The 9,855-nt window shown below is 43.1% G+C and overlaps 1 protein-coding gene across 5 annotated transcripts in view; it reads left to right on the top strand.

Annotated features, from left to right (window-relative positions):
• Window positions 1–9,855, top strand: part of LOC101857547 (titin) — a 38,248-nt gene that overhangs the window by 16,689 nt on the left and 11,704 nt on the right. For all 5 annotated transcript variants that reach the window (XM_035968266.1, XM_035968265.1, XM_035968264.1 and 2 more), the window contains one exon: window positions 39–9,855. This exon is cut by the window's right edge and continues 939 nt beyond it. In XM_035968266.1, coding sequence (XP_035824159.1) covers window positions 39–9,855 — 9,817 coding nt within the window. The remainder of the gene's footprint in view (window positions 1–38) is intronic.

The raw sequence follows: 9,855 nt of genomic DNA, 5'->3' as shown, positions 1-9,855 counted from the left end.
AATCTGATGCAGTAGAAAGTTTCCACACTGAGACAGAGGAGGAGGATCTGATGACAAGACCACGTAGTCCCGAGGCTGTTGATGATGAATGGATCAAACCCATAGTGGAAGCAAATGCTGAAGAGTTTGGTGTTGTGGAGGGGCAGACTGTGACCAAAGAAATTAAGAATTTTGAAGAAAGTTTTGGACGAGACAGTGAAATCGATGTATTTGGAAGCACCGCCGTGCAGGAACTTATACCAGCTGTCAGCACTTCTGCTGGTGTAGAAAAAGAAACTGACGTCGACAATGAAGAATCAAAAAGGATCCCCGAAGAAGATGCATCGTATGAGACAGTAACTCCAGAAGGTACTGAGGAGGATGTGTCCACTGAACCAAGTGAAATTATTCTTGAACAGTCATTGCAGGACTTTGAAACTGATGCTCCAAGTCAAGTGTTCCAAACGTTCGATGTAGATGCCGAGGCTTCTGAATCTAGTTCACCGAGGGAAGAAGATACCTTGACGTCTCAAGAAACTCAAGAAGTTGAAATGTCCTCTGAGCCAAGTGAAATTGTTCTCGGACAAGACATTGCCGATTTCGAATATGAAGCCCCTGTCAAAGCATTAAGTCAGTTTAAAGGAGAAGATATTCAGGTGGAGGAAGAAATCGTCGGAGAAGTTGAAGATGTAGAAAAAGTGACATCAGAAGAAGAGTTCGTTGTCTGTACTGAACGCAGTGAGACTACTGCTGTGTCGGAAGAAACCGATGAACACGCAGAGATATTGACAGAGCCATGTGAAATTGATTTAGGTCAAAATGTAACAGAGTTTGAACATGAAGCACAGGAAATTGTTGCTGAGAAAGAACACGACCAGACATCAGCGCCAGGGGAAGATTCAGCTCTCAGTACAGAGTTCCAGGAGACAGAATCTGATGCAGTAGAAAGTTTCCACACTGAGACAGAGGAGGAGGATCTGATGACAAGACCACGTAGTCCTGAGGCTGTCGATGATGAATGGATCAAACTCATAGTGGAAGCAAACGCTGAAGAGCTATGCATTGCTGAAGGGCAGATTATGACAAAACACATGAAGACATTCGAAGAAAGCTTCGAAAGTAACAGTGAAGTGGATATGTACAACAGCATGGCTGCACAGTCAAGTTCAACTTCCATTGAAGTATCTGAAGACATAGTTGAAGACACTGCTTTCTCAGTTGAGAAATCAGTGACTGTTTCTTTCGAAGATGAATCAACTGAGACTGTACCTTCCCGAGATTCAGTGGATGATGTTTCTGCGGAGCAGACTGAGATCACCCTTGTGCAGTCTTTCGAAGAATTTGAAACTGAAACTCCAAGTAAAGCTCTTCAGGAAAGTGATGCTGGGGAATGTACTACCGAAATAAAGTCCATCTCTGATGAGCTGTGTGGTTCTAGCGAGGAAAGGAAATCGCCGCTCGTTGTCTCCCAAATTAGTTACAGCAGTCTTAGGGACTTTGATGTTCCAGACCTCGGAGAAAGTATTGAAGAGGCTATCCTTGAAGGTGACCAGACTTATTTATCTCGATATGAGTCAAACCAGGTGCAGAGAACAGTGGGTTCCTCTACCACAGAAAAGCATGTCGACATTTTAGTGAAGCCCGTTAGTCCATCTTCGTACACAAGTCAGTCTGAATTTACATTCAGTGCAGCACACGTGGTTGAACACAAAATCTCTATGTCAGAGAATCTATGTTCAGAACAAAACGTGCAAGAAATCCTTGTCACCGATTTAGATGCTGCTGACGTCGAAGATTTCGATGCTGAACGCTGTGTAGACACCATGTCTGAGGCAGCCTTACAAGAATACCGAGAGCTGGAACCTGAAAATGGAGCTCCTGGGACAGACACAGAGAAAGTGGAGAACGACATTATTATCACTACAGGGGCTGATGACAGCAACGCTTCTGATGTTCAAACCATGGTTCCTGATACACCAGACTGGCTGGCATATCCTGTTGCAGATAATAAGAACTCTTTGTATGCTGGGCAAGTAGGATCAAGTTCATCACTAACGGGCAGCGCTGAAATTCAAAAACCCATTAAGGGACTTGACTCACATGAGCTCGTTCCTGATTTTGGTGAGCTCGATTCGGAGCAGGAACGCAAAGAATCTGTGCAAGAGCCTGATGAAACACGTTCAGAAATATCACCGAACGAGGGAGTTCCCGTGACAGATTTAGACGCTGATGAAGTAACTCAGAACGAGGAAATTCAAGTGATAGATTTAGATACCGAGGAAACAGCACAAAATGAAGAAATACCCGTCACAAATTTGAAAATTCCAGAAGCAGAAGCAGATGTGCAGGAAACTTTGACAGATGACAAAAATCAAGTTTCTGACTTAGATTTCCAGGAGATAGTGGAAAATGAGGGGGTTCCAGTCACAGATTTAGACGACTTTGAAAACAATCAGGCAGAAGATGTTTTAATAACAGACCTTGACGCCCCAGAACCAGATGCTGACATTGAAATTTCAACTGTTGGATATGCAGTTTCCGCAGACCTCACTCAGGGAGCTGCCTGCACTACTGCTGATGATAGTGACGAAAATATGGTTGAAAAAGATGCACAAGACGATTCATGCCAAACATTCACGCAGGTAGCATCAGAAAGTTTCGATGATGGTCATGGGCTGATCGTTGAACCTCATGGTTATGATGATGTTGAGGAAGAAAAAGAAGAAGAAGAAGAAGAAGAAGAAGAAGAAGAAGAAGAAGAAGAAGAAGAAGAAGAAGAAGAAGAAGAAGAAGAAGAAGAAGAAGAAGCTCTTAAACAAGAAGAGGAAGGACACCAAGACAATAATGGCCAACTGCAGCAGAGTGAAACAGTCAATCCTGAAGAAGAGTTTGAAATCATAGAACGAGAGCAAAAACAAACAAAAGAGCAAGGGGAAGAAATGTTGAAAGAAACATGTGGACAATTTGGACCCGAGGAAAGCACCCCAGAACAAATGGTGCTGGAAGAAGTCCAAACTGCTGCCGAACAGGTGCCAGCTTTATTTTCTCAAGAAAACCAAGAGTTCGAAGAATTTCCTTCAGACCAACAGGAGCCTCACGTCACTCAGGAGAGTGGGGAGATTTTGATTCAGGGTGGTGGGCGTCCTGGGGTGGAGGATTTGCCTCAGCTTATCATCACTGCTGCCTCTGAGACAGAGAGCCTTGACAGTTCCATGTCTATGTCTGTTGACACCCCGCTTGAAGAAAATGTCTTCGCAAAAACTATTTCTGGTGAAGAATCTGGTGTAGATACCACCGCTTCTGAACAAGGAGAAAGAGAAGAAGGAAAAGAAAAAGAAGAACAACAAGACCAGGAAGAACAAGAACAAGAACAAGGACAAGAAGAAGGACAAGGTCAAGAAGACGAAAAAGAAGAAGAACAAGAGCAAGAGGAAAAGGAAGAAAAGGAAGAAGATGAAGAAGAAGATGAAGATGAAGAAGATGAAGAAGAGGATGAAGATGATGAAGATGATGAAGAAGATGAAGGAGGAGAAGACGAAGTGCCTGTTGTTCAAGAAGACCACCAACAGCAGCAACAGCATGCGGTACCTCCTGAAGCAAAACCTGCGGTACAACAACAACTCCTCATCTTAACTGATTTTCCCACTCCAAATGAGAGACCCGAACCTTCTCCTTTGGGATTTGTCGCGCTAGAAGACATCTTTCTTCCTCGTTGGTTGCGTGCTTCCTCTGAATGCCTTGATCAAGTTCATATTGAGACGACCGACGTATTGGCAAGAGCAGCTAGTCCAGAAGCCCTCGACGATGAGGTCGTGAAATCTGTTGCCCACGAAAGGACAGACAATTTCACGATGGAGAGTGCTGTTCAACAACACACCTTCATGGCCCATGGTGAAGACAATTTCAACATTTTCGATACTGGTTCTGATTTTATTGATTACGAGCCAATAACGACTGACTGGGCTACCCTTACAGAGAGGCTGTCAAGCCCTGAGGCCGCGGACGATGAGATCTTACAAACACAAGACAGCAGTAAGATGGTATTTAACGAAACTTGTCCTGTACAAAGAATAGAAATTACTGCACCAGATGAGACAGAGGGCAGTTTAGTTGCTGGTTCGCTGGAGTATTCAGATAGCACTTCTTCTGCAGCTACAAAAGAGGGAGAGAAAGAAGAAGAAGAAGAAGAAGAAGAAGAAGAAGAAGAAGAAGAAGAAGAAGAAGAAGAAGAAGAAGAAGAAGAAGAAGAAGAAGAAGAAGAAGAAGAAGAAGAAGCAAAGAAAGAACAAAGTCAGGTAGAGGGAGTAGAACAAGAACAAAAACAAGAAGAACAAGTAGAACAAGTAGAACAAGTAGAACAGGAACAGGTGGAACTCCTTGAACAGAAACAAACAGAACAATCTCAACAAGAGCAAGAAACGCCAGCAGAACAGCCAGAAGAAGTAGGGGTGCGAGAAGAAGAAAAAGAAGAAGAAGAAGAAGAAGAAGAAGAAGAAGAAGAAGAAGAAGAAGAAGAAGAAGAAGAAGAAGAAGAAGAAGAAGAAGAAGAAGAAGAAGAAGAAGAAGAAGAAAAAGAAGAAGAAGAAGAACATCGAAAATTAGAACAATCTCCAGTGAACAACGAACAAGAACAAGTAGATCAAAAGCAACAAATACAAATAGAACAAGAACAAGAACAAGTAAATCAAGAACAAAAGCAAGAAAAACAAGGAGAACAAGAGGTAGTAGAACATGAACAAGAAGAAAACGTAGAACAAGAATTTGTAGCACAAGAATTGAAAGAGCAAGTAGAACAAGAAGAAGATGAACAAATAGAGCAAGAAGAAGGAGAACACGAAGAACAAGAAAAACAAGTCGTACAAGAACAAGAAGAACCAGAGCAAAAAGCAGTGCAGGAACAAGGGGAGCTCTTAGAACAAACACAGACAGAGCGATTAGAAAAAGAGCAAGAAATACCAGTTGAACAACTGGAAGGGCATACTGGAGAAGAAGGAGAAGAAGAAGCAGAAGAAGCAGAAGAAGCAGAAGAAGCAGAAGAAGAAGAAGAAGAAGAAGAAGAAGAAGAAGAAGAAGAAGAAGAAGAAGAAGAAGAAGAAGAAGAAGAAGAAGAAGAAGAAGAAGAAGAAGAACATCGAAAATTAGAACAATCTCCAGTGAACAATGAACATGAACAAGTAGATCAAAAGCAAACAATACAAGTAGAACAAGACCAAGAACTAACAGAGCAAGAACAAATAAACCAAGAACAAAAACAAGAAGAACAAGAAGAACAAGAAAAAGTAGAACAAGAGCTATTAGAACAAGAAAAAGAACAAGAAGAAAACGTAGAGCAAGAACTTGTAGCACAAGAACTGAAAGAGCAAGTAGAGCAAGAAGAAGATGAACACGTAGAGCAAGAAGAAAGAGAACACGAAGAAAAAGAAAAACAAGTCGAACAAGTACAAGAAGAACGAGTAGTAAGAGAGGAAACAGTAGAGCAGGAACAAGGACAGCTCTTAGAACAAAAACAGACGGGGCAATTAGAACAAAAGCTAGAAATGCAAGTAGAACGACTGGAAGAAGAAGAAGAAGAAGAAGAAGAAGAAGAAGAAGAAGAAGAAGAAGAAGAAGAAGAAGAAGAAGAAGAAGAAGAAGAAGAAGAAGAAGAAGAAGAACAGCATAGAAAATTACAACAATCTCCAGAAGAACAACAGCAAGATGAGTTACTTGATCAGGCATCAGAGAAGGGAGAGCATCAGAGCGAACCAGAAAAAGGAAGTGGGACGCAATCAATTGCTGATCAATCAGGGACTGAGACTTTGGCAGAAACTTTAGTTGCACAAGAAGTAAAGGAAGACGTTTATCCTGTTGATTCTGCTTCTAATGCTCCAGAGAAAACCGACACACGAAAACGTCTAGCTGACTTAGACTACTCCTCAAGCGAAGTCACTCAATCGTTTGAATGGCATTCTCCACAGTCAGAACAGGAGGAAATTGTTGAAGGCGAGAACATCGTTGCTTCTAAACAACTGCAGACACTAGAGTCGGTGAGAGAAGAAGGTCAAGTTGTATTTGCTTTGGACTTCGACAGCGCGGAAGGTGTTCCTTCTGTGCTTCTGCAAGGAGATAACGGCCTTATTGCTAGTTCAGACAGAAACCTAACTGCTCATCCAGAAATTAAAGAAGAACCCGATTATCAGTCAGGTGTGAGGTTTTCTTTGGGTAGTGAATCGGAAACCTCTCTCGAAACTGCTCAAGACAACAATCTCGAAGCAAGACACAAGAAAAGTTCTAGAGACGGTTATCATGACATGCTGGAGGTATTCGGTATCACTGATCCTCCAGGGAGTCCAGGTAGCCCAACTAGCAGGGACCGTCTCCACAGACCCTCAACATCCTCCATTGAGTCCTTCGAGTCCACGGACCCAAATGTCGTCAAGATGCTGGAAGCTTTTGGCGTGGTTAGTCACCCCACCTGCGCCGAAGAAATTGAAGTTGATATGTCTACGCTTACTGCCGCCCACTTACTGAGCCGACCGGAGAGTCCGTTGTCGGCATGTGGAGGTTACGCCGGTGATCGGGACCTTGACGATGGTCAAAGATCGTCAAGCGGTCATCGAGAATTACAACCAGCTTTCAAGGACAGTTTTCACCACGTCAATGACGTCGAGTTTGCAATTAATCAAGAGGTTGATGTTGCGTCTGAGGCGTCCCGTTGTGACAGTCCAGAAGCCATGTACGTGGATGCTTGGCTGAGTAGTCAACGTTTCAACGTTCATGGCGAGGTCACTGACGTACAGGTGTCAAGAGCTGACTCTGAAAGCTGTACGACTGCCCAGACAGAGGATGGTTCCATGCTTGGCGATAACACCCGTTTCGAATTTAGCTATCGGGAGTCATCGTCACTAACGCAGACGCATGGAGATGCCTCAGAGAGATCCAGTCAAGTGGGCGAGGCAGTTGTGCAAGAGGACAATGGCGGGAGAAACGGAGGAGGAGGAGAAGAAGAAGAAAAAGAAGGAGAACAGGCAGAAGAAGAAGAAGAAGAAGAAGAAGAAGAAGAAGAAGAAGAAGAAGAAGAAGAAAAAGAAGAAGAAGAAGAAGAGGATGAAGAGGAAGAAGAGGAGCCACAGCATCGAAAATTACAACAATCTCCAGAAGAACAACAGCAAGATGGGTTACTTGATCAGGCATTAGAGAAGGGAGGGCATCAGAGCAAAGCAGAAGAAGAAGAAGAAGAAGAAGAAGAAGAAGAAGAAGAAGAAGAAGAAGAAAAAGAAGAAGAAGAAGAAGAAGAAGAAGAAGAAGAAGAAGAAGAAGAAGGGCAGCAACAACAACGAGATGAACGTGGCAAAGAAAATCAAAAAGAAATTCTGGAAGAATTAAAAGAGAGACAAGAAGAAAAACAAGAAGAATGCATCTCTCAACAGACAGTACAGACTACAGAGTCTGATGTACTGGTACTGGCCCAAGATGACGCAGAGATTTGCGTTGGGACAGAAGTCGTGGATGTCACGGAAATAAGGGAACCCTCTGTTGTGACAAAATCTGAGAGTGACGAGGAAGAGGAAGAAGAAGAATTTCAAGACACGAGTGAGGTTCCTATCCTTATGGCAGCTGAAGATCAAAGTGAAAGAGAAGATGAACTAACTATGGAAATTTCCACTTCTACTTTAGATGAACCACTTTCAGTATCCGAAACAGTAAAAATGGCATCTCAAGATATTGCCTTGGGTTTTAATTCAACGTCACTAACGGAAATCGACAGAAAAGTGGAGATACTTACCGAAGAAGATTCCACTGCACTGGAGCAAGATTCCACTTTAAGTGGCATTGACCGAAGAGAAAGCCGATTTTCGGAGACAAGGGAAACCCATAGAATTCAAAACAGCATATTTAGCACGGGAGTTGTACCGAATGCTAGTCTCTTCAAGGCCCCAGAACCGTTCATCTCCAAAGAACGGCTGTCGTCTGATGAAGACGACGATGACGATGAAGAAGAGAGCAGTGCTGAGGAGGAGGAAGAGGATCTGGAAGCCAGTGAGAAAGACCAAACTGAAAAGCAAATAACTGAGACCGTCCCCGAAGAAGAATCACAAACATTTAAGCGTAAAGAAGAAGAAGAAGAAGAAGAAGAAGAAGAAGAAGAAGAAGAAGAAGAAGAAGAAGAAGAAGAAGAAGAAAAAGAAGAAGAAGAAGAAAACAAAGACGGTGGGGCGCTCAGAAAAGACGAGGAGGGACACCAAGAAGACGTCACTTCCTCGCAAGAGACAGAAGATACTGTAGCCATACAAGATACCCAAGACTCCAGGGAACAACAAGCGACAAGAGACATCACAGCGTCACTGGAACCAGCAGACATCACTGAGTTGCGTGAGACGAAGGACGTTTCTGAAGAGCAAGACATCGAAGGTGTAACGGCGTCACAAGATGTTAAAGTCATGACAGAATCATCAGAAACTAAAGAATTCACGCACCTACACGAGAACGAAGATGTCACTCTGGCTCAAGAGACAGAACAAGTCTCACAGTCAAACGAGTCGGTGAATGTGTCAGAACAACAAGAAGCAGAAGACGTCATTCAGTCACAAGAAACAGGAGACGTCATCCAGTCACAAGAGACAGAAGAGATTATGTTCGTACAAGATGTAAATGATGTCCAAACATCAGAAAGCCAATTAGACGCCCCAGGACCACAAGATGCGGAAGATGTCGTGAATGCACAAACTTTACAGACAGACAGCCTGACAGAAACACAGACAGACAGTTTGACGGAAATGCAGACTGACGAGTTGACCGAATCTGAGACCAGTGTGATGACTGAATCACAGACTGAACACTTGACTGAATCACAGACTGAACACTTGACTGAATCACAGACTGAATCACAGACTGAAATCATGGCTGAGTCACCGACTGAAATCGTGACAGAAAAACTGACTCACGAGTTGACCGAATCTGAAACCAGAGTGATGACTGACTCACAGACTGAACTCATGACTGAACCACAGACTGAACTCATGACTGAATCACAGACTGAACTCACGACTGAATCACAGACTGAACTCATGACTGAATCTGAACTCATGACTGAATCACAGACTGAAATCATAACCGAGTTACAGACTGAAATCGTGACAGAAAAACAAACTGACGAGTTGACCGAATCACAGACTGAAATGATGACAGAAACACAGTCTGACCAACTGACAAAAACACAGCCTGATGAACTGACCGAAACACAAACTGACGATTTGGTCGAAACTGAAATTAGCGTGATGACTGAATCACAGTCTGTAATCATGACTGAGCCGGAGACTGACATCATGGCTGAATCGCAGACGGAAATCATGACTGAATCACAGACAGAAATCATGACTGAAACACAGACAGAAACCATGACTGAATCACAGACAGAAATCATGACTGAATCACAGACCGAAATCATGACTGAGTCACAGACTGAAGAAATGAGAGAAAAACAGACTGACCAACTAACGGAAACACAGTCTGATGAACTGACTGAAACACAAACTGACGAGTTGGTAGAAACTGAAACTAGGGTGATGACTGAATCAATGACTGAAATCATGACCGAGTCACAGACTGACGAAATGACAGAAAAACAGACTGACGAGTTGACGGAAATACAAACCGACGAACTGAGCTCAGAGCAAACTGACATGGTCACCGAAACACTGACAAACATCTTGACAGAAATAAAGACTGACGTGTTGACCGACGCTCAGCATGATGAGTTCACCAGTACACAAACCGAAATGCAGACTGAGGAATTGATACAAACGCAGTTGGAAGGCTATTCTTCTGACCAGACAGACCTGTTGCTAGAGGTCCAGACTGACGATCTAACAGAAAGACGATCTGACAACGACAAAG

The sequence above is a fragment of the Aplysia californica genome, unplaced genomic scaffold (assembly GCF_000002075.1).
Source record: "Aplysia californica isolate F4 #8 unplaced genomic scaffold, AplCal3.0 scaffold00048, whole genome shotgun sequence".
In the NCBI taxonomy this organism is placed as follows: domain Eukaryota; kingdom Metazoa; phylum Mollusca; class Gastropoda; order Aplysiida; family Aplysiidae; genus Aplysia; species Aplysia californica.
The sequence above is the reverse complement of the archived record's forward strand: the minus strand, read 5'-3'. Positions and strand labels throughout refer to the sequence as shown.